The sequence below is a fragment of the Canis aureus genome, chromosome 2 (genome assembly GCF_053574225.1).
Source record: "Canis aureus isolate CA01 chromosome 2, VMU_Caureus_v.1.0, whole genome shotgun sequence".
NCBI lineage: Eukaryota > Metazoa > Chordata > Mammalia > Carnivora > Canidae > Canis > Canis aureus.
The window spans coordinates 40,576,223-40,600,844 of NC_135612.1; the positions used below are offsets into that span (position 1 = coordinate 40,576,223).

The window sequence follows — 24,622 nt, forward strand, 5'->3', positions numbered from 1 at the left end:
CTTGACAACTCTTTTCCTCCTATCTCATTAGGTTTGGGGTTCTTCTGGGACACAGGAGCAGCCTCCATGCCTGTCCCTTCCATGCCTGCCCTCCTACCCTCCCCCGGCCCCAGAGTTTTTCTCCTAAGTTTGCCACCACCACAGTTATCTGGAAAGACAGATGCGCAGGAGCACTGAGGCCAGGCTGGTGTAGCCACCTCCACCCTCCATGCTGCCTCGAGTCCCCCCTTGTCCATAGCCGGGGCCCCTCTGCCAAACCAGGCTACACATGTCATGGGAGGACGGCGAGGGCCACCCTGGCTGCTGCCCCTACCTTCTCTGGGAACCCCCACCCAGCCCACCTTAGGGGGCTCAGTGAAATGGGCTGGTTGGAACAATCTTAACAAGCCCCGAAGTCTGACCTGTCCCTCCTCTCTCTTTCCTGGGGGAACCCCAGCTGACGAGACGTTCTGCGAGATGGTGAAGTCCAACCGGCTCTGTGAACGGAAGCTGTTCATTCAGTTCTGCTGCCGCACGTGCCTCCTGGCGGGGTAGGAGTCCCCCAGCCGACTGCAGAGGGCAGGGCCCCTCCTGTCCATCTGTTCACCCGCCTTTTCTCCAGACTGTCAGCCAGAGCCTGTTTCAGGGGGACCCTGCATCTGACAGCTTGATCTCCCTGCAAGCAAAGTCCTTCTGAGGCATCTCCCAGCACCCGGTCTGGGTGGGGGGTGGGCCTTAAGGAGATGCCCCTCAAACAGCGATAGCCTCTCGAACTCTGCTTGCTGGCTCTGTTCTTCTGGCAAACCCCAAATAGGAACGACGTGAATTCCAGGAATCCACAGCTCCAGCTCTGGAGCAGCGTCTGGGACCGTAAGTTTATTGAATCTTCAAGACCAAAGCAGAAAGGCAAGATGCTTGGCTTCACACATCACTCTCCTCCCCGTGCTTTTGTACAGCCTCCGTGAATCTCCCCTGCCAGGCCAGGGCAGTCCCCACACGGGGTGCCCTGGGCAAGCGTGCATCTGCTCCCCACCCACCCCCTCCTGCCACAGAGGGGCCTGGGGATGGTTTGGTCAGACTGTAAATAGAATAGACTGGGGGGCGTAAAATACATGACCACTGAGGATGGAGCATCTATTTCTACATAGTCAGCAACTTCTGGAATTGCAGCGATGTCTTAGAATATCTGATTCCAAACCTGGATGGGAAGAGCCTTCCTTTCTCCACCGCACTGTCCCGCCAAGTGCCCGTTGTCACCACGTTCTGTCATGTTTCCAGGGGTCTCCTGGTCCAAATGATCACCTCTACCTGATGCAAAACCTTCTGAGGAGGGCCCCAGGGGCATCCTGGGGGCCAGCCAAAAGGAGCCCCAGTGACTTAAGCAATTCCTCTTACCAAAATAGAACCCCAGCCCTTGAATCATTAATCTGATCACTGCCCATTTTGTGGAATTGCTTTTGAAATATGCTCGGCCTCTGCTCACCGGGAGACTTGCTCTTAAGGTGGATGGTCCTGTGTCTGTATGTACTATGAGCCTAATGACACAGTTGGGTCTATTTCTGCCAAACCTGTGTAGGCATTTTATAAGCTACATGTTCTAATTTTTACCGATGTTAATTATTTTGACAAATATTTCATATATTTTCATTGAAATGCAGACCTGCTTGATCAGTTCCCTTGACTATGGGAGTGACATTTGCCTTAAATTTTTTCAAGCTTGTTCTCCATTTTGTCCTGCTCCCCTCTATGACTGTAATGCATTTGCCTTGTCCCCTAGGAGCTGAGGAAGCCCAGCTGTTGTTTATTGAATCCACAACTTCAAAAGAGAAATCCACAAAGCAAATACAATGTTAACCCTGTTAATAAAAGAGTTAACATCCCATGACAAAGAAGCCCGTATTTCTTTCCAAGGCATAACAATTAAACAATTAATAAACGTGGGTGTTGACCAAAGTGTGAAATGGCTTTTTTTATGGTTTTGGATCTCTTTGATGCCATTAAGCCGAAGAGCTTTAGCTCATGTTAGCGAATGTTCATGTGATGAAGTCAGGGGGGAAATCCCAGAGCTCCAGCCCCAGGGAATCTTTTGGTAACCGGCCTTCTTCAGGCCACCAAAGCCTGGTTGGGTGGAGGGGCTGGAGACAGAGATGCCCTTCATTGTCAAGGGGTCGTCCTCCACAGCCCCTACCACATGCCTCTTCAGCTCTGCTAAGTGGGACTTAATTAGGACACATCTTGTCTTTTGCATAGTGACTGAAATCCCTGTACCCATGGGTTCTGTGCTGCATGGGATTTTTACCATGGCTGCTCTTTGAGGTCAGAAGCTTGTATTTGCTGGGAATCCAGCAAATTTTTGGTTTTTATTTGCAGCCTTTATGGCTACAAATAAAGGAAATGCACTCACTGGAACTGACTTAGGAAAAAAAAACAAAAGTGGGAAAGGGCATTGTTTTAGGAATCCAGGGTTAACTTAGAATTCAGGAAGGGTGCAGCTGGGCCTTGGGGCTCCTGGGACCGGCATTAAAGGTAACAGTGTTATAGCCTGTCCTCCTCACCTCCCCAGCTGATCGGACAAATAACGAGTCCACTGACACCTCCCAAATGAAACTGGTACAAATCAAACTCCCGAAGCAAACTTTCTGCATCTGCTTGGCCATGGTTACCCTGCTTCGCGTTAGTGTTCACCCAGCCCCCATCGACTGTGGCCACAAGGACGGTTTGTACAGCAGAACATGGCAGCAGGGAGCTTTCCAGAGACCTCAGAGCTGGAAGAAGGGAGCAACATGCAGTTCTCAGCAAGTGGGGTAGGCCACACAAGCTGACAGCTGCCCCCACGAGTGTGAATCGGCTGGAGCTGCCAGTGTGAGGCAGTGATGGAATGAGTGTGTTCGGACCTGGGCAGAATACTGGTAAGGGTTCAACTTTCCCCATGAACCAATTGAATTAAAACCAGCAATGCTAAGTACCTCTGGTGCAGGGACACCATTTCAGCCCCTGGAGCTCTTTTCCCATTGAGAGCAATGGTCTCTCTCACATTATGGGCACTGAGTCAGAAGCAAATTCCTTTTATTCCCAAAGGATCCCAACTATGAGAAGCCAACCAGGCTGCCTCAGAGTGCATGTCCCCTTGCTGCTGTGGCTGGCCAGCTGGTCCTGGGGCTGTGGAGGGTGGTGGCAAGCTGAGAAGCTGTCCACAAAATCCTAGGGACTGGGACACCTGGGTGGTTCAGTGGTTGAGCATCTGCCTTCAGCTCAGGTCGTGATCCCAGGGTCCCGTAATCCAGTCCCCGCCCCCCATTGGGCTCTCCGCAGGAAGCTTGCTTCTCCCTCTGCCTATGTCTCTGCCTCTCTCTGTGTGTCTCTCATGTATAAATAAGTAAAATCTTTAAAAAAAAAAAAAAAGTTGTAGGGACAAAACACCACCTTTTTAAAAAGGAGTGACCGCATAAAGTGCCTGTTTGCAGATGGCCCGACTTTAAGGATATTTGGACTCAGTGGGGGTGAGGCACGTTTATGGATTTTGTTTTATAGGATAAAGTCAGGGATCATCTCTAAATCTGTTGTTTTGTAGACTGAGGCTCATAGAGGTAAAGGGACTTGCACTGGGCCACACACTGGCAAGGTGGCTCCCTTGCTGTCTTTAGAGAGAGGGAGGCTGGCTCTGTGTGTGTGTTGGGCGGGGGGGGGGGTGAGTTAATTCTACGGTTGGCCAAATCCAGCCAGGATGCATTTATTTTAAACTGGCTTTATTTGCAGGAGATGATAGTTTTCTGACCTTGTCTCCATGTGTGCATCTCCATCCCTCCCAGGCCACTGCTGACTTTATATTTTGTAACTCTTGAAAGGTTTGGGGGAAGTTGCACTTTTTAAAGAAGATATACCTATAACAGAAAGGGAGGAATTGAACTTGAAAAAAACAGAAGGTTTCTATAAACCTCTATGGCCAGTCATAGAGAGCACTTGAACTTGGGGGAGACTGCTGTCCACTGCATTTGACTCACCATAATAGGGCTGAAGAGGGCTGTAAGTTTGAATGCTTGAAGTATGCTGGGACCCCTGGGAGCAGGTGAGGGGAGCAAGGGAGGTCCAGATCTGAGGATGGAAAGGGAAGGGGGTGGAGAAGTGAAACAGAAAGGACATTTTATTTTATTTTATTTTATTTTATTTTATTTTATTATTATTATTTTTCAAAGATTGATTCATTCATGAAAGACACAGAGACACAGGCAGAGGGAGACACACAGGGAGCCCAACGTGGGACCGGATCCCCAGACCCCAGGATCACACCCTGGGCTGAAGGCAGGCACCCAACCACTGAGCCACTCAGGGATCCCCAGAAAGGACATTTTAATAAGAACAAAGAGGGATGATGGAAACCAAGGCCATCCTCCAGCATCTTAAGGTTCTTCCCATTAAGCTGGGAGGCATCTGGGTTCTGGCAGCTGTGGGAAAGGGGTCTGTGTCCTACTCAGCCAGCTTTTTCTGCTGCTTTCTTTCCTTGAACCCAGGACTTATCCTTCCTGGCTGCTTGTCCAAGGCTTTTCCTGACACTCCAGGCTCTGTGGTTTGTGCACAGACCAGAATCCCTACGTGATACAGCACTGAGCACCTGCCAGAACCCCAGGTCCTGGGGTTCAGTTCCCACCACCCAAAGCTTCCCCCTTTACTGACAGACAGACAGACAAACACACACACACATACACACACTATGTACCAGCCATACTAGGAGTGATCAGATACCTCTAGGCTATCTGTTGAGCAAAGAGGAAACTAAATGCTCAGAGCAGAGAACATTCTGTTGCCAGAAACGGTGGTTCTCAACCTGTTGGTGATTTCCTCCTCCTAGGGGATATTTGTCAATGTTTGGAGACATTTTTGGTGGTCACACATTTTGGTGGATGTATGTACAGCATCTAGTGAGCAGAAGCCAGGGATAGTGTTAAACATCCTTCAGAGCACAGGACAGCCCCACAAAAAATAATTATCTAGCCTCAAAGTGTCAACCTCTCAAATGAGGTTGAGAAACCCCACCCAAAGGAAATGAAACTTAAAAAGGTAATCTCAACTTCATAGGGATGTCGTACAATGAATAAAACCACCTATAGTTTGACTTATGTCCCTCTCTGTTTGCTGAAGTGAGGGAAACTCCTACAATTTCCCTTTAAACCCCCTTTAACCAGAAAGAGTGGCCAAGTAAAACTAGCTCCCTGCTCTAAGGACTCCACCTGGTGGCTCTCTCTGGAATGAAGCGTTCTGGATTATTTTAACTTTTATTTTGAGACAATCTCAAAGTAAAATTACAGAAAAGTTGGCAATAGAGTACAAAGAAATGTTTTCCTGAACGATTTGAGAGTAAGTTACTGATATGATACCCTCTTCCTCCAAAGAACTTTATTTTCCTATAGGCAAAGACCTTCTCCTACATAGCCACCAGGATCAGGAACTTAACACTGATGTATTATTACTACCATCGAATCTTCTGACTGGATTCAAGTTTTGTGAATTGTCCCAAAAATGCCCTTAATAAAAGGATCCGCTTTAGATCATTCTTTGCATGCTCTAGGTTCTTTCAACCTAGAACAATTCATCAGTTCCCTGACTTTCATAACCTGGAAACTTTGAGACCATCGGCCTGTTACTTGTAGGCTGTCCCTCAGTTTGTATTTATCTGAGGTTTCCTCACATTTCCATTCAGATCATGCATCTTGGACAGGAATCTCCCAGAAGTGATGCTGTGTTCTTCCAATCCCATTCTAGTAAGTGAATCATTTTTTTTTCTTTTTTTTTCTTTTTTTTAGTAAGTGAATCATGATTTTGATATGTTCCCATTATCGGTGATACTAACACTGATCACTTGATTAGGGTTCTCCTCCCCACCTCTCCTCACCCCAGCCTGTTAAGGATGTCTGCTTCTAGCATTGCCCACAACATCATGCTGAAGATCCCAGCCAGTGAAACTACACAAAAAATAAAGAAAAGACTGATATAGGGCAGCCTGGGTGGCTCAGCGGTTTAGCGCCACCTTCAGCCCAGGGCATGATCCTGGAGATCCAGGATCGAGTTCCATGTCGGGCTCCCTGTACGGAGTCGGCTTCTCCCTCTGCCTGTGTCTCTGCCTCTCTTTTTCTGTGTGTGTCTCTCATGAAAAATAAATAAAATCTTAAAAAAAGAAAAGACTAATATAAAAATTGGAAAGAAATAAAACTATCATTATTCTCAGCATGGTATGTACACAGAAAACCCAAAAGAATGGTTATGAATCATTAGAATTAATATGTGAGTTTAGTAAAATTGCTGGATACAATGTTAGTATTAACTGTATTTCAACTAGAAATTGTTGAAATTGTATTTCAGTGTCTCACATTGAATAATTAGAACATGGGATTTGTTTTTTTGTTTGTTTGTTTGTTTTGTTTTGTTTTTTTAGTTTCTGGTGCTTCTTTAGCTTTTTGATGTTTATAACAGCAGCAAAAACTATTATATACCTAGGTCTAATAAAAGATGGATAAGACCTCTACATACACACAAAAAAACTATAAAACACTATAAGAAATTAAAATCTAAATTCATGTAACGTTATACCATGTTCATGGATTGGAATACTCAATACTGTAAAGATATTAATTCTCCAAACTTATCTACAAATCCAATATAATATAAATCAAAGCATGTGTTCTTTCCTGGATGCAAAATTGACCTAAAATGTATACTAAAAAGCAAAGGACAAGAACAACCAAGACTTGAGGATCTTTAAAAAAAAAAGGTGTAAGCCTTTTTAAAGGCAAATATCAAGTTTGTTTTTTTTTTTTAAAGATTTTATGTATTTATTCATGAGAGACACACAGAGAGAGGCAGAGATACAGGCAGAGGGAGAAACAGGCTCCCTGCAAGGAGCCCGATGTGGGACTTGATCCTGGATCCCAGGATCATGCCCTGAGCCAAAGGCAGATGCTCAACTGCTGAGCCACCCAGGTGTCCCAAATACCAAGTTTTTAAGTGACAGTACGATATTATGCCAGAATAAGCAACCAAACCCATGGACTAGAATAGCTAGTCCAGAAGCAGACCTTCACATATTTGGACACTTAATTTTTGAAAAAAGTTACTGCAGAACAGTGGGTAAGGGTTGGTCTTTTCAATAAATGATACTGAATCAAATGAATATCCATATGGGGAAAAAATATATCTTGATCCCTACCCCAGACCATACACAAATGTCTATTCCAGACATACTGCAAATCCAAATGTGAAAGGTGAAACAACAAAACTTTTAGAAGAAAATATTCATGAGTTGGGGGTGGGCAAATTTCTTAAAGAGGACTAAAAAGAACATGAACTACATAAGGAAAAGTTCATAAATTATACATTAAAATTAAGAACTTCCAGGAATGCCTGGGTGGCTCAGTCAAAGCATCTGCCTTTGACTCTGGTCATGATCCCAGGACCCAGGGATCAAGCCCCATGTTGGACTCCCTGCTCAGAGGGGAGCCTGCTTCTCCTCCTCCCTCTGCCGCTCCCCCTGTTTGTGCTCTCTCCTTCTGTTAAGTAAATAAAGAATTTAAAAAAAAAATTAAGAACTTCTGTTCATCAAAAGACACCATTAAGAAAAGGCAAGTCACAGAGAGGGGGAACATATTCACTACACATATATCTTACGAGAACTCATATCCAAAAAATATAAAAATCTGCAAATCAGCAAAAAAGAACAGCCCAATAGAAAAATGTGCAAAACACTTAAACAGACATTTCAAATAGCAGTGATCTAAATGGACAATATTTTTTTTTAAAGTTCTCAATTGTGTTAGTACTTAAGAAAATACAATTAAAACCACAATGCAATACCATTGCTGACCCACCAGAATAGCCAAAATTAAAAAGACAGACACTATCAAATGTTAATGAGTGTAAATTAGTACAACCACTTAGGATAACTAGTAAGAATCAACTTAAGGTGAATGTAAGTTAACCCTATGATCCAGCAAATCCATTTCCATGTATGTATTAGCATATGTATTCATAGGTGCTGTATTCATAGGTGCACTATTATAATAGGTGTACTATTTTTAATTGTTCAAACTGGAAATTACCCAAATGTTCATCAACAGCAGAATGGATAAATTGGAATATTCACACAACAAAATACTATATAACAATGAAAATAAATTAACTACAACTAACACAATGTTAAGCAAGAGATACATAAGGCACAATTTTATTTGCATAAATATAAAATTAAGCAAAACCAATCTATGCAAGACGTGGTTACCACTAGGGCAAGAGTGTGACTAAAAGGACAAGAAGGGAGTTTCTCAAATGTGGCAATGTCCTGTTCTTGATCCGGATGCCAGTTACTTGGGTGTGCTTGGTTTGCCTTCTGCTGTGAGTATATCATAATTCAATAAAAATTTCAAAAGGAATGAATTCTGGGGGATGGTAGAGCTACGTGTGAAAGGTAAAACAATTAAGCCTCCAGTAGACAACAGCAACAAAATATTTGGGGGCACATGCACAGACATACAACCCTCTAACCAGAAAGGAAAAGATGAATTGAATTACATAAAAATTAGAAACTTCCAGTCATCAAACAATACCATTAAGAGTGGAAAGGCCAGGCAGCCTGGGGTGGCTCAGAGGTTTAGCGCCGCCTTCAGCCCAGGACCTGATCCTGGAGTCGCAGGATCGAGTCCCACGTCGGGCTCCCTGCACGGAGTCTGCTTCTCCCTCTGCCTGTGTCTCTGCCTCTCTCTGTCTCTCTCTAGGTCTCTCATGAATAAATAAATAAAATCTTAAAAAAAAAAAAAAGAGTGGAAAGGCCTGTAAGCAGAAAAATTTTTTCTGTCCCAGACTACATGACCACAGTGAAACTTTGTCCCAACAAAAGAGGACAAAAGATAGTCAATGCGTAGGGCTTTCTGAGCTAAGCTTTTCCTCTGAGAACTCTTGAACTGGACCATTTGAAACCTTGTTCTCACTGCAAAATGGGTTGAGGAAGCTACTTTAGTAGCCTTTTGATTTGAATTGCAGCCAGATTATGATTTGGTGATCTAGGGAATAGGATGTTATCCTAAACAGAACATAATGGACTATAATTTGTGTTTGCTGCATTGATGACTTGTACAAGGACAGTATTTCTGGTCTCTGCAAATTCTTTTGTATTTAAGCAGTTTTAACCAAAAGAAAAAAAAAAATGCAAAAGGAGGCCTCAGAGTGTGCTCACATCCAGCATACATAAAGAAATCCCATTAATCAATAAAAAAAATGTCAGACAATCCAGTAAGAAAAGAAAACGGACCACAGACTTGAATGGGCACTTTGCAAAAGATACCTGAATAGACACCATACATGACAAGGTCCTCAACTTCATTAGTTATTAGAGACAAGCTAATCAAAACAATAGTGCAACACATCCATAAGAATCCCCATAATTATTTTTTATACTAATATTATTTGTTTTTATTATTATTATTTTATTTTTTAAAGACTTTATTTATTCATGAGAGACACACACACAGAGAGGCAGAGACACAGGCAGAGGGAGAAGCAGGCTCCATTCAGGGAGCCTGATGTGGGACCTGATCCTGGGTCTCCAGGATCTCGCCCTGGGCTGAAGGCGGCGCTAAACCGCTGAGCCACCAGGGCTGCCCCACTATTATTTGAAAGAGAATTTGCATGCACAGGGAGGAGCAGAAGGAGAGGGAGAGAGAATCCCAAGCAGGCTCCTGGCTGAGCCCAATGGTCGTGCTCCATTCCACTACCCGAGATCATGACCTGAGCAGAAATCCAGAGTCCCACGCTTAGCCAACTGGGCCACCCATGCACCCCAGTCCCCACAGTTATACTGGCAATACTAAAGGGGCTGAGGTTGGAAGTGATGGAAACCCTCTTGCACACAGCTAGAGTATGTATATTAGTATTATTTCAGCCTCTTGGCCTGTTAGGCATTACTTATTGATGATAGTATACCCTATGCCCAGAAGCTCTACTCCTGGAGAAACTTGGACACGTGTGCATTGGATCCACGTACAACAAAAATGCATAGCGGTATTCGGAACAGCCCCACGACAAAACGATCCTAATGTCCATCAACAGCAGAATGGCTAAATTGTGGTCTGAGATATACCATGGGATTCTGCACAGCAGCGAAAAGTAAACAAACCATTGCTGGATGCAACCTGGGACGGATTCCAGTTATAACACAAAACCAAAGACACCAGGCACGGGAGCACGCTGCGTGACTCTATTTGTATCAAAAGCAAGCAAAAACTAATCTGTGGTGTTGGGATTCCTGGTTGCCTTTGGGAAGGGATGGAGGCTTTCGGAAAAGTGTTCTTTTTTCTGGACCCGGAGGCAGCAACGCAGGTGCGCTCCCTCTGCGGGTATTCTTCACGTTGCAGATTCCTGGTTTGCGCACTCTTCTGTATCCCGTGCTTCTGTTAAATATTTAAATACCTGGAGGTCACAAGCCTAACCGAAAACTGAACTGTGCGCGGGGCAGGGTCGGGCGCGCTAGGTGGTAAGACGATCCCAGCGGGGCGGGCTGTGATCGACCCTGCCCTGGTGGGGCGGGAATCCTGAAGTCCTGAACCTTTCACTGGATCCCCCGGGTGCCCGTCCCTCCTGGGTGGGGCGAGGGCAGACACAGCGTTTCCTCCCGCCTCAAAATGCATTGATGCATGAGAAAGTTCTATTCGGGTGCGATTACATTTTGCTTAACTTGCGGACAAGAGCATCATCAGGAATCAGGGGCCCTCCTTCAAGCACGCCCCAAGGAAAAACCCAGAACCCGAGACACGTTCCGCGCGCTCCAGCAGCTCCGCAGACGACGAGATCGTGGGCGTGGCTCACGATCGATTACTTCGGCCTGGGTGCCGAGCGGCGCGCGCATGCGCCGGCTGCGATTGGTGAGGCCTGGCGGCGGGGCGCGGGGTACGCCGGGAAGTCTGGCGGGCGGGAGGCGGCGGGAAGCAGCCGGTGGGCCGCGGCACCGGCAGCGGCAGCGGGAGGCAGCAGGATGGTGAAGCTGACGGCGGAGCTGATCGAGCAGGCGGCTCAGTACACCAACGCCGTGCGGGACCGCGAGCTGGATCTCCGGGGTGAGTCTCGAGGAGTGGGTGGGCCTTCGCGCCCAGCCGCGTGCTCGGAGGGCCGGCGCTTGGCCCGCGGGCCTGCCTTGTGGGCGCCGAGCCGGACTGTGGCAGCACCGCCCGGGGCTGCGTCTTCCCGGTGCTGCCAGAGACCATCCCTAGGCCCTTCTGAGCCTTGGGTTACCCTCGTTCCTACTCACACGCCCAGCCAGTAGATCGCTTCTTGGTCCACAGCCGAGGGCCTCAGGCAGGCCTTGCTTGGCGTAGTTCTCAGTCTCAACTATTTGAGAGCTGGCAAGTTGTTCGTGCTGGTAACGCTAGTGCGCAGCGGCTCGTTGGTTCTTCGTAAATACGTTCAGGTGTTACTGTGGGACGAGCGTAGGTAAGAGAACGTGTTACCTGTAATTTGCGAGGGAGGAAATGACGTCGGAGAACAAAAGCGATTGCTTCCGCAAGATTTCTTCCCTCTTCCCTTGAGTTGTCCCATATTTCTCTTTTATCAAAGCATTTGAGGGGCACCTGGGTGGTTCGGTCGGTTAAGTGTCTTTGATCCCCAGGGGTCCTAGGATCCAGCCCCGCATTGGGCTCCCTGCTCCGAGGGGAGCCTGCTTCTCCCTCTTTCTCTGCCCGCTGCTCTCCCTGCTTGTGCCGTCTCTCTCTCTCTCTCTCTCTCTCTCTCTGAAATCAATAAGTAAAATACTGAAAGAAAAAAAAAAGGTTTTAAAGAGGCTTGCAGTACAAGTTCCCTGTGTAAGGCGGTAGAAGCTCTGAACTATTCAAATTCACGTAGCCATTTCAACCTTAGTAAAGGCTTGGTGGGAAATTGGGAGTGCAGCTGTCTAATCAGCATTTCAAGGAAATGACTCTAGGAATGATGTGAAGAGCAGTTTCTCTGGGAATACAATTTGGGCCTGAGATTTGGCTCCACAGAAGAACACCGTCTGAGGTGCAGCACTGTTGTGGGCTTTGCCTTAACCTTGGATTCCTTGCTGACAAAGCCAGACTGCTTTCATTTTGTTGAAATTAAGTGTCGCTCTCTTGGCGAAGATTGATCTTTAACCATCTAAGCGTGAAGTGCATCGAGTGTTGAGGATACTTGTTTTGATACAGCGTTTGCTTTGCTACAACCCTTGTTGCTCTGAATTATGTACTTTAACCTTGGCTTGGATTCGTTTCTTTCTTCCGCCAGCACCTAGCACAGTAGTTATGCCCATTTAAGACAAACTCGTGAGGGTTTGGTGAATTGTTCACAGGGTGATGTATTATTGTGTATAAACTGTTGACCTTCAACTCTGAATTGGAGCTGGGGGAAGTGTACAGTAAGGGAGAACTGTCATGAGATCACAAGGATATCCTGGTAAGTTTTATGAATCTGGCCTGTGGGAATGCAAACAGAGTCAAGAGCTGTTGTCCACAATGTATGAACAAGACTTGGACGCTGACAAAAAAGCAGCTTACAATGTAAATTCTCATTATGCCATTTACCTGTTTCTGGAGCTTTGGTTATAACAGCGTGAGGGACCTTAAAAAATACTCCTGCAAATGTTAGCTACCAATATTACTATCAATAAGTGTCGGGTGTTGTCATGACTGACTTCATGTCCACTCCTAGACTGTGGCAGTGGGCCATCTGATCCTTGTTCCTCATTTTATGTGCCAGATACTTGCACAGTGTTTGGCACAGCACAGGTACCAGGTAAACACTTTCTAAATAAATGGAAGCTTTGAGTCAAATTACCATGAAGTACTGCTAAGGTTTTAAGGTATCGTTTAGCCATATCAATACTTGTGTATTTTTTTTTTTCCTTCTACTTTGCAGGGTATAAAATTCCTGTCATTGAAAATCTGGGTGCTACCTTAGACCAGTTTGATGCTATTGATTTTTCTGACAATGAAATCAGGAAACTGGATGGTTTTCCTTTGTTGAGAAGGCTGAAAACATTATTAGTGAACAACAATAGAATATGGTAAGTGTCTGCTAGTGGAGAGTAATTCTCCCCCCGCCCCCCAGAGTAAATATTGCAGCATTCCCTGAAGAAGCCATAGTACATATACTGCCAGTTGAGCCTACGTATTCTTATTTATTTATTTATTTATTTATTAAGATTTTATTTACTTATTCAAGAGAGACATGGAGAGAGAGGCAGAGACACAACACAGGCAGAGGGAGAAGCAGGCTCCATGCAGGGAGCCCCATGCAGGACTCCATCACGGGTCTCCAGGATCACACCCTGGGCTGTAGGCAGCGCTAAACTGCTGGGCCAGTGGGGCTGACCTATGTATGTCTTTTTTTTTTTTTTTTTTAATGTATTTCTTTTTAAAATGAGAAACAAGCTACACTTTTGCCATATAGGCCCATAGATTAACTTGGTAATGGTCTTGTTTTTATTTGCATTTGTTCAGAAATACTTATATATTCATGGTAATAGATATTTAAATTGCAAATATTCTGTTTTGTGCATATTTTGGCTTCTAAAACTAATTGTAATTATCAGAGGGATTATATTTAGAAGATATGTAAAGTTGAACAATTTTATATAGATAGATAGACTGATTTATTTTAGGGAATGAAAGCCCATGCCTGAGAGCAGGGAGTGGTGCAAAGAGAGAGAAATCCTCAAGCAGCTTCCCCACTGAGTGTAAACCTCCTTGTGGGGCTCTGTTGCAGCACCCTGAGATCGAGACCTGGGCCGAAATCAAGAGTCAGGCGCTTAACTGACTGAGCCACCCTGGCACCCCCAACAGTTATATTTTTGGCTGAATGAATGTCTCTAACTCACACCCTCTGCCATTTGTTTTTCTTTACAACTGATGTTTAGAATTTTACATATATATATATATATATATATATATATATATATATATATTTAAGATTTTTATTTATTTATTTATTCATAGACACAGAGAGAGAGAGAGGCACAGGCAGAGGGAGAGGCAAGGCTCCTCACCGGGAGCCTGACATGGGACTCGATCCCGGGACTCCAGGATTGCGCCCTGAGCCAAAGGCAGGCGCTAAACCGCTGAGCCACCCAGGGATCCCCAATCTCTGAGTAAATTCTATCAAAAAAAGTTGTTGAAAGTCAATAGACAATGTTTTTAAGAAGTATTAGGTAGTGACTTTCTTATTTTTTTATTTTTAAAGATTATTTATTTTAGAGAGAGCACACACATGCTCAGATGCAAGTGGAGGGAGGGAGGGACAAAAGGGGAGAATCCAAAGCTGACTCTCCAGTGAGCATGGAGCCTGGCACAGGGCTCCCTACCAAGACCCTGAGATCACAACCTGAGCCAAAATCAGGAGTCAGACACTCAACTGACTGAGGCACCTCAATGACTTGCTTTTTAAAAATGTCGTATTTCAGGGGTACCTGGGTGTCTCAGTGGTTGAGCATCTGCCTTTGGCTCAGGTCGTGATCCCAGGGTTCTGGGATCAAGTCCTATATCCAGCTCCCCACAGGGAGCCTGCTTCTCCCCCTGCCTGTGTCTTGGACTCTCTCTCTGTCTCTCATGAATAAATAAAATCTTTAAAAAAATTTTTTCTTATGGATTTAACCATTCCCTGATGTAGTTGTTGTTTGTTGTGTACCTGAGGTGTGAATGCAGAGTCACTTGTACTTCTGTGCTACCTGCACAAAAGTTCTACACGGGAGTTTCTTCTTCTCTTAGCTTTCACTAGATAGTGTGGTGATGGAAGGAACCCCAGGCAACCCTTGGGAGGCGTAGGTTCTAAAATCACCCCACTTCTGCCACTAACCTTGTGACCCCAGACAAGGTTTTCCCTTTCATGCTTCATTTTCCCTGTCAAATAGGGTGGTGGAACAAAGATCTCTAAAGTTCTTTCACCTTTAGAGTCTGAAATCTTCTGTTCAAGGATTTAGATAAAATGGTTAGCTTACCTACTTTTTTTTTCACTTTTACAGAAGTCTTTTATTTTCATTTTAGCCGTATAGGTGAGGGACTTGATCAGGCTCTACCCTGTCTGACAGAACTCATTCTCACCAACAATAGTCTTGTGGAACTGGTAAGTCCAACCGGGTGCGGGGGGTGTATTTGGGGGAGGAATTAAAGGTGCTACTTGCCTCTTACAACTTAGAAAGTCCAGAAAGTTTTTTCATCATCCATCATCCTTTATCTTCTTAATTCAAGATCAGGGCCTCGTTCAGTTAAATAGCCTTTTCCACTCTGTAGCTCATCTTTTTTTTTTTTTTTCCTTTTTTTTTTTTTTTTTTTTTATGATTTTATTTATTCATGGAGACAGAGGCAGACACAGGCAGAGGGAGAAGCAGGCTCCATGCAGGGAGCCCTATGTGGGACTCGATCCTGGGTCTCCGGGATCCCGCCCTGGGCTGAAGGTGGTGCTAAACCACTGAGCCACCCAGGCTGCCCTTCCTTCGGATTCTTAAAGGAGTACTTAACTCCAAAAGTAAGAGAGCACTGACTGGTCAGGCTGTCTTTTCTAAAATATACCAGATTTTCAACCCAAAATGCACATTCAAAGGAAATGTGTGCCAGGATAGAGGCTGTATTTTTATGTATATTGTATTTATATTTAAAGCTGTTTGTAAAGATGAAGGCTGAGTTTGTGCTATCAGTTACTGGAAAAGGTGTGTTAAAGTCTCATACATTGGGACGCCTGGGTGGCTTGGCGGTTAAGTATCTGCCTTTGGCCCAGGGCATGATTCTGGAGTCCCGGGATCGAGTCCCATATTGGGCTCCCTGCATGGAGTCTGCTTCTCCCTCTGCCTGTATCTCTGCTTATCTCTGTGTCTCTCATGAGTAAATAAATAAAATCTTAAAAAAAAAAAAAAAATCTCATACATCTTCCTGGATTTGACAGGGAGTTGTATTTTAGTAATGTATTTTGAAGTTCTCTTAGTTGATATACACAAATTTTAAATTGTTAATACCTTCCTGGTAAACTAACCTTTTTAATATTGTGTCGTGCTCCTCTTTATCTTTTTTAGTGATATTTTACCCTGTTTATTTTATCTGCTATAATTACGCCCAAACAAGCTTTCTTTTATTTAGTATTTGTATATTTTTTTCTATCCGAAATTAACTTCAGGCTTTACTGTAACTTATGTTTTAGATTTATCTCTTGAAAACAGCGAATGATAAGATTGTTTTGTGAAATCCAGTGTGAAGTCTTTCTTTTAAATGAAGTATTTGGTCTGCTTACATTTAATTTAATTACTGGTGTATTTGAGTTTGTCTTCTCACTTTTTCTGGAGGTTATTGTTTGACCCACTCATCATTCATTTCTTTTTCTCTCTTTTACTGTGTTCACTCTGTGTGTGTGTGTGTGTGTCTGTGTGTGTCTCTCTGTCATTCTTTTCCTAAGAGTGTAGGAATTACTCATTCCTATTCTTAGTATTCTAGGAACTAAAATACGTATTTATTACAGTTTTGAGTTAACCAATACCTCTAGTTTCTTAAACAATAGTGACCTTAAACATTTCAAACCCCCCACATATTATTTACTTAATTCTGTCTTTAAGAAACCCATCAAGACACTTTTCCACAGTTTCTGTGTCTCTGTGTAACAAAAGTTGCCATTCGTTGTTCCTTTTTGTTTTGTTTTTTTGCAGCTTTACTGAAGTTTGAGTGATAAATAAAAATTGTATGTATTTAAGATGCAAAGTGTGATTTTGATAGATGTATAGTTTTGAAGTGGTCACTGTTACCAAACTCACATATTCATTACTCAAGTATTTACTTTTTTATTTGTAGGGTAAGAGTACTTGAGATCTATTATCAGCGAATTTCAAGTATACAGTAGTAAATAGTCCCCATGTCAAACAGAACTTACTTGTCTTATAACTGAAAGTTTGTACTCTGATCAGTAGCTCATTTCCCCTCCTCCCCCACACTTCAGCCTCTAGTAACCATTCTTTTTTTTTTTTAATTTTTTAAAATTTTTATTTATTTATGATAGTCACACGAGAGAGAGAGAGAAAGAGAGAGGCAGAGACATAGGCAGAGGGAGAAGCAGGCTCCATGCACCAGGAGCCCGACAGTGGGATTTGATCCCGGGTCTCCAGGATGACGCCCTGGGCCAAAGGCAGGCACGCTAAATCACTGCGCCACCCAGGGTTCCCAGTAACCACCATTCAACTCCGTGTTGCTGAGAGTTGTTCGTTTTTCTTTAATTATTAGATTACACATACGAGTGAGATCATTCGATGTTTGTCTTTGTCTTCTTTTAGGTCATCTTGTGTATCCCTTTTAGGGGTGACATGCCAGTAGCATGCTCTAGAGCTCCCTCTGATGGTTGATTGTGAAGCCTTTAAAAATAGCAACCAGGGGCAGCCTTGGTGGCCCAGTAGTTTGGCGCTGCCTTCAGCCCAGGGTATGATCCTGGAGATTCTGCATCGGGCTCCCTGCATGGAGCCTGCTTCTCCCTCTGCCTGTGTCTCCGCCTCTTTCTCTCTCTCTCTCTCTCTCTCTCTCTCTCATGAATGAATAAATAAAATCTTAAAAAAAATAAAATAAAAATGGCAGACTATTTTCTGAACTCCTACTCTGTACCCCTGTACTTTTCTCTCATTATTCCTTTTGCCTTGTCCTCAATTTCAGTCTGGTCCTACCAGTCTATCCTCACTGTAGGGCTTTGTCCTGGAAAGGATACCATTTGTGTTTAGTACGAAGAATGAGGGCCAGAATTGCCCAGCTGCTTCAGGACTTAATGTACTCCTTATTGGAAGATACATAGCTATTGGCTGCTGTTCTCAGACTGAACTCTTGGTCATTTTGGGGTATTCACATTTGTCACAAGCCTTTCTGCTGTCCTGCTGTTGCTTCCTGTACAAATGCTGGCTCCCAAGCCAGTCTTGCAGCTCTCACAATGGTCTGTCTCTACCTGCTAGGATTCTTGCCAGAATGCCTTTTCGTCTAGGTTAATTGTAGTTGTTGACCATAGGCTTTGGTTTTGCTATCCTTGTTGAGCTATATCTTATGCTATATGTTTTGCTATGCTTGTTGAGCTATATCTTATGCTTTGCTATCCTTGTTGAGCTATATCTTATGTGATAATTTGGAAAGAATCAAAAACTAACTTGCCTTTATCCCATAATTGTGTCCTTTTTCTTCCCCCTATACTCCTTGTCCTTGAATAATTATCTAAAGCAGTTTGAGGGAACCTTGAATAAAGGTGCCAGGCCTCAACGATGATATGCCTGTGTCACCACCAGGCATGTCCAGGTACTAGTGGTAAAAACCGCCTTACCCCAAGATCCAGTTTGAGGTTCCTTGTGTGAATAATTTGCTCTGAAGTCACATAAACTTTAATATATTTCTTTTCTAAATAATTCCTTTAAAGTCTAGCCCTTTTGAGCTTGCTACAGGACATATAATTTTTTTGAGGGGGAGGGGTCTCTTAATATTGAGACAGAAGCTGTTATGGCTAGGATTTTCAGTTTAAGAAGTTCAAATCTACTTAACAGTTTAGTCAGTAATTTACTAAGCATCGGTGATGTGCTAGTATTGTGCTAGGTGCTAGGGCATTAAAGAAATAAAAGATAGGAGTCCCTGTTCCAAAGGCATCTGCCATATCAGAGTATCAGAATAGCCTATGGTATTCATATTCTTACCTCTGGCCATTTCTTTTACAGGGTGACCTAGATCCTTTGGCATCTCTCAAATCACTGACTTACCTAAGGTATGGAAATGATCTGTGGTGGTGACAGTTAAGTCCTTTATAATAGCACCATTACCAGCCTTGATCTTAGAGCAAACAGTTAGTAAGAAGGACCTTTGAAAAACAAGGACTGAAAATGTGAAACCTCCCCAATGTGAATTTAATAACTCTGCAACATGACAAAATTGACTCATCTGATTCCATTAAAATGGACCTGTTGAATGCTGCACTGTGAGTAAGATTGGCATTATGTTATTCCTTTTCTTGTAGTATTCTGAGAAATCCTGTAACAAACAAGAAGCATTATAGACTGTATGTAATTTATAAAGTTCCGCAAGTCAGAGTACTGGATTTCCAGAAAGTGAAACTAAAAGTAAGTATTGTTCTGTGGGTTATAAGTCATTGTAGATTCGTGTGTTTCATTTTATACTTTTGTTACTGATTTTTTTTTAATTGCCTAATGAGTTTTCCTATTGGTTTGTAATAAAAATGTGGGAAGGAAAATGTTAAGTCCTTTATTTTTCATAGCAGAGTTTATATAGCAGGACTTTGAGTTAAAGCTATCTTACATGGTAGTGTTGGTCATTCAGAGGTAGTACAATATCAGAGCAACCATGAGCACCATCAACAACAGATCGTTTAGATCCACTCCCCTGTGGGGACCTTAGTATAATCCATTTTTCAGCAGCTGTAATTGTTAGAATGATTTTCTCTTTACTAGGTGTGTTTTTGGTTTGTGTGTGGTTTGTGTTTTTTGTTTTTTCTTTTTAAACATTCTAGTTCCTCCAGACCCCCTCCTCGAAACTAGGAGGGGGAACTTTCTTCAGGGAGCTTTCACCAGAGAAGGCAAGGCCATTTGTCTCCTTTTAATTTGAAATTGGCTTTTTGGTATTTTTACCAGCCCCGAGTGTTTCAGGAGAGTTTCCTTCCATGTTTTCTGAGGAATGCATTTAAATGCATGTGGTATTCCTATTTCCATTAACTCTGTGTGTGGTGTTGCTGTAGGAGCGTCAGGAAGCAGAGAAAATGTTCAAGGGCAAACGGGGTGCACAACTTGCAAAGGATATTGCCAGGAGAAGCAAAACGTAAGATACAGATAATCCAACTTCACTCCACTTCACCTTCAGAAACACTATCTGTCTGGCTTTTTGCCCTCCTACAGAATTAAACAAAACACCTGTGACTAACACAGTATTGAATTCGTGTGATGATAGCCCCGTGACCATCACTGGTCCACACATCACATGAGATTTCCATCAGGTTAGCAAATACTTCCATGTTCAGTCTTAATGCGACATTGTATACTTCCTGCTTCTTCTCTATAGGAAGATGAACTGGGTGGTGTTTCTGAAGGAGGGAGTTTCTTGTATCAGTTTGTTAACAAAGATAAGATACTACACTGGTTGAATTACTTTCAAAAGCTTTTTTTTGAAAGTAAAAGAGAAGCAGTTTCCCTTGTCTGGATTTAACAGTTGCATTCTTCCCTCTCCTTTCCCCTCCCAAGTTTCAATCCAGGTGCTGGTTTGCCAACTGACAAAAAGAAAGGTGGGCCATCTCCAGGGGATGTAGAAGCAATCAAGGTAATAACGGGTTAGGACTCTTGGACTGGAAAGAGTTGCCGTGGGTTTTAGGACATGAAATATGTAATTGACCAAATTCTAAACATTGTAGTGTCTTCCCCCACCCCACCCCACCCCACAACCCCACAAGAATTAGGTTCCTGCTATGTTCCGTGTAAGGAAGGAACTAGCTTAAAGTTACTACCTGATTTTGACTTGAATTATTTACATGAGCCAGTCAAAGCAGAGGCAGCTCTGGTTCTTTGTCATTTTCCCAGGATCTATTTTTTTTTTTTAAATAGTTAAATTACCTTAGCATGTTGTCTCAGTGTTTGCCTTAGCTTTTCAAAGATTTGCTGTCTGAAAGATCTGTTAGTTAATCATGGGAAATCCTAATTTCATAATACTGCTTCCTAGATTATCCAGTAACATAGTTCCAAAAAGGTGCTTTAATTCACTAAATTGTTAGGACATGTGCAATGATTATTTTCTCTCTTGTAAGAGGGTCCACATCCATCTACCAATTTGGGGAATTTATGATTTGGTTTGATTTCAACATGACGATAAAATTCTTACCCCAGCACAACTGTATAATAGTCCACCTCACAGAGTTGCCGTGGACTTCTGTAGGGTTTTCTGTGTGATTGACACTTAGATGCAATAAACTGGTCATGTCCATTGTTTTCTGTCCTCCAGAATGCTATAGCAAATGCGTCAACCCTGGCTGAGGTGGAGCGGCTGAAGGGCTTGCTACAGTCTGGTCAGATACCTGGCAGAGAACGCAGATCAGGTCAGGACATGACTTCCAAATAAATTAATGTTATACTTGAAGTGATTCCAAAACAGTTCAGATGCTATGACCCCAGAAATGCTTGCATCAACGTACATGAAATCCCTCTATATGCTCTTCAAAGAGAAGTTGTTTGATGTAGAATATTATGATATAGGACTCTGAGAGTTTTTGATGTAAAAGTTGAAACATACATTATTCCCCAGCCATGCAGTGAAACCGAACACTAGAGTAACCTTGTAGATTTGGACCCGTGTGTATGTGTGTCTGTGTGTGTAGGATAGATACCTTACTACTTGGAAACACAAGCTTCGGGGGCAAACAGCATGAAGCTCAGATCTTAGCCTCACCGGCTCTATCTTTAGGTGAATTTCTTCATCCTCACTTAATTTTAAGTCCATATCTTCATTTTAAATTTTGAAGTAACATATAGTAACAACTTCAAAAGGTTTTTGGGAGGATAAGTAAGACAGTTCATAGATAGCACTTACAACATTAGCCTAAATTTTCGGTAAGCGTTGGCTATTCTGATATTTGAAGGCCAACTTTGTGACAGGATGTTGGAGGTGTAAAGTAAAAACTACTCAACATAACACATAGTATAAGTTTTGATATGGATGTAACTGAGGGCTTCTACCTCGCCTGGCAACTCAGGGAAGGTTCCCTTGAGCAAATCATGTTTGAACGGAAGCAAAAAAATGAGTAAGACATTAATTAGACCAGTGGTTCCCACTATGTAGCTCTTGAGCCTGCAGGCATCTCAGAGGTGAGAACTTTGTATAATGACACTAGTGTGTTACTTGCTTTTTCCCCCATTACTGACATTTGCAATGCTGGTGCAGGAGTAGTGGTGGGTAAAATTGCTGGTGTCTTGGCACAGGTCAAAGCAGTGGCCCAAAGGATATTAGTAGTCATCATTCTAAACTACTGTGGACTCTCAGTAAGATAACTGCTTCCCTTGTGAAGCAGAGAGATAAATGTTATCAAATATCACCTTTTAAGTGCACATCTTTTGATATTCTGGGTTGCAAGAGGGGGGTGTGCATGAGCACATGCCTAAGTTGGACGGTTGTCTCCTTGCACTCATGCAGTGGTTTTAATTGAGAGGCAGGCATCTTCTTGAACACGAAGTAAACTCGTCACTTTAAGGAAAATGAGATACATCTATGGATTTTCAAGTAAGAGTATGGAAAGTTTATTGATAAGGTTTCAGGCTCCATCTTGTACACTAACCCTTCAGAAACTACCACTTTTGTCAAGTTTTAGCATATACTCGGAAAACCCACAATTGTCCTCAAAGACTGTTAGAATACTCCTTCCTTTCCTAGCTGCACATCTGGGTGAGGCCGATTTTCTTCATATCCTTCAGTGAAAACAATGTATTGCAGCAGTGGATTGATGAAGCCAGTACCTACCAGGGTCCAGCTGGCTGCTCTTCATCAGACATTCCAGAGATAGGCAAAAAAATAAAATAAAATAATACTAAGCTTCTCACTTAATATTTTTGTTTTGGAAAATGTTCTTTTTTTATAAAAACATAAAAGTTAATGTGTAGCAGAGACTTTTTTTTAACGAATTACTGTTTTTTAAAATACTGTTTTAATGTCTAATACAGTGTTGGTGAATTTAATACTGTATTGATAAATGTACATAAACAAAAGCTCTTTGTGTCCTAAAACTAAGGTGTTTGTGAATTGCTGAACTAAACAAAAGCAGAGTGGCATTCTAGTGGCAAAGTGGGTGGGGGAAGGGCACAGACAAAAGCACCTATGGCAAATAGGAGCCTTGCACACTTTTACTGAAAGAGGCCAGTATGAGTGAAGTTCAAGGCACAGGGAGAACGTGGTGAGATGAGCCAACGGAGAAAGCATGCAGTAGGCCACACAGGTACCTGCAGACTGTAACAGATGCGATCTTCTGAGAGCATTGGAAGTCTGTCAAAGGTTTTCAAGGCTCAGTGGTTTCAGGTTGCTTATTGTGATTGTCATATGACAGAAATATTGAGTTTATTTGTTTTCCCTAATATGTTTCATTTGGGCCTTTAGGATCTCTTGGAATTTTCACTGTGATCTGGAAGTTAACTGGGGAGAGGAAGGTGGACATGGTTCAGGGTACTCTGTAGATTTCAGTGGGCCTAGGCTTCTGAGTTTGCCAAAACTTGACTGACATTCTTATCTTGGTAGTTTGGTATCAAGAAAACTGATGTTGGGGCTAACTGTAGAAGCAGTGGGCTTAAACAAGACTAATTTTTCCAAACCGTGACAGAGTTAAAACATTTCCTTTTTCAGGATACATTGGCCAGAGTGTCTGTCATAAATTGATGAGCAAATATAAGACTTTGGTTGTTGCCAAATTTTCTCTAATTTAGAGACCCTAAAGGCACTGAGTATTCCCATTTTCTTTGCCATTTTATGGTAATGGTAAGAACAAAACAAAGTAAGCTTCACAAAAAATGAATTATCAACCCAAAATGGGTTATTAGAATGTCAGGCAGGGAGTTTGACTTTTATAAAGCACCTTTGTGGCCCATTCCCTAGGAATTGACCATCCCTTCCCATACCTGCCAAAGATGGGTAGTCTCTGGACTATAAGGTCTTTGAGGGCAGGTGTTGTTGGGTTTTTGTACCTAGTGGAGGAACTAGCAGGCAGTAGCTTCACAGAATGGCCACTCGCATATGGAGTAAGCACATGCTCTACAATCAATATGACATCTGGCTTTGTGTTTTTCTTTAGGCCCCACTGATGATGGTGAAGAGGAGATGGAAGAAGACACAGTCACAAATGGGTCCTGAGCAGTGTGGCCCAAGTATCTGCAGGATGCGTAATATGCCTACTTGGGACAAGTCCTGTTTTTTTGAACTTGGAATAATAACCTTGTTTGAGTCAGCAAAGTGGAGCTTATAGGCATTGTTGAAATGCTTAAGACTGCTGCCCGTAATTTTGTAATACTATAAATTTTGAAATCTAAATGCCAGTTTTCTACAAATAGTAAAAATGTGACATTCACTGTGCTGCCAAGCTGTCTGTCATCGGGCGGGGGTGGGTGGGTGTGCAGTGCTGTGAGGTATGGACATGTGGAGGTTGGAAATGACAGAAGTCAATGTTTCTAGATAGGCTTCCCAGGCCTCTCTAAAATGTTTAGATTTTTAAGTTCTTAATAAAACTCAAGATAATTTGCTGCCCGTGGTTATCAGTAAGACTGTGCAGTCTCTGGTGCATTTTTTTCCCCATAGAAAGAATAACAACAGCTTCATTAAAGGCGGCAGCCAGTCTTTAATTACTGATTGGAATAATTATAGGGGAATTCAACTTCTGCTTTTTGGAATCTGAGCAGAGACAGCAGGCAGGACATGGTTGGGGGTGGGGGTGGGGTGTCTTGGCCTAGTAAGCAGTATACAAATACACTTTGTTATATTTCTCACACCCTGTTTAGGCTAATCTCAGGAACAAGGTGGTGGAGGTGAGCACCTTCATCCATGTTTTCATCTGATGTTCTGGGTTTTTCTTAAAGCTCCCTGGGAGATTCAAAATGTGAGAAACACTCCTCTTAGACCCCTGAACGGTTGTGAGTGAT

The 24,622-nt window shown here is 43.0% G+C and overlaps 2 protein-coding genes and 1 long non-coding RNA gene across 4 annotated transcripts in view; 2 read left to right on the forward strand and 1 right to left on the reverse strand.

Moving 5' to 3' along the window:
• Positions 1 to 1,932, forward strand: part of PCSK6 (proprotein convertase subtilisin/kexin type 6) — a 185,709-nt gene extending 183,777 nt beyond the window's left edge. For both annotated transcript variants that reach the window (XM_077869348.1, XM_077869356.1), the window contains one exon: positions 437 to 1,932. In XM_077869348.1, the coding sequence (XP_077725474.1) occupies positions 437 to 534 (98 nt within the window). In that variant the 3' untranslated portion in view covers positions 535 to 1,932. The remainder of the gene's footprint in view (positions 1 to 436) is intronic.
• Positions 1,933 to 8,163: 6,231 nt separating this feature from the next.
• LOC144296306 (uncharacterized) lies at positions 8,164 to 12,282 on the reverse strand. The gene is made up of 2 exons (XR_013363475.1): positions 10,682 to 12,282; positions 8,164 to 10,409 (listed from the first exon to the last, which is right to left on the reverse strand). It is a non-coding gene; the product is annotated as an uncharacterized LOC144296306 (long non-coding RNA).
• Positions 10,897 to 24,245, forward strand: SNRPA1 (small nuclear ribonucleoprotein polypeptide A'). Its single transcript, XM_077869382.1, has 9 exons — positions 10,897 to 11,072; positions 12,883 to 13,030; positions 15,006 to 15,084; positions 18,674 to 18,720; positions 18,970 to 19,072; positions 19,705 to 19,784; positions 20,204 to 20,279; positions 20,955 to 21,048; positions 23,782 to 24,245. The coding sequence occupies exons 1-9, from the start codon at positions 10,991 to 10,993 to the stop codon at positions 23,838 to 23,840; spliced, it is 768 nt and encodes a 255-aa protein (XP_077725508.1). The 5' UTR covers positions 10,897 to 10,990; the 3' UTR covers positions 23,841 to 24,245.
• Positions 24,246 to 24,622: the final 377 nt, after the last annotated feature.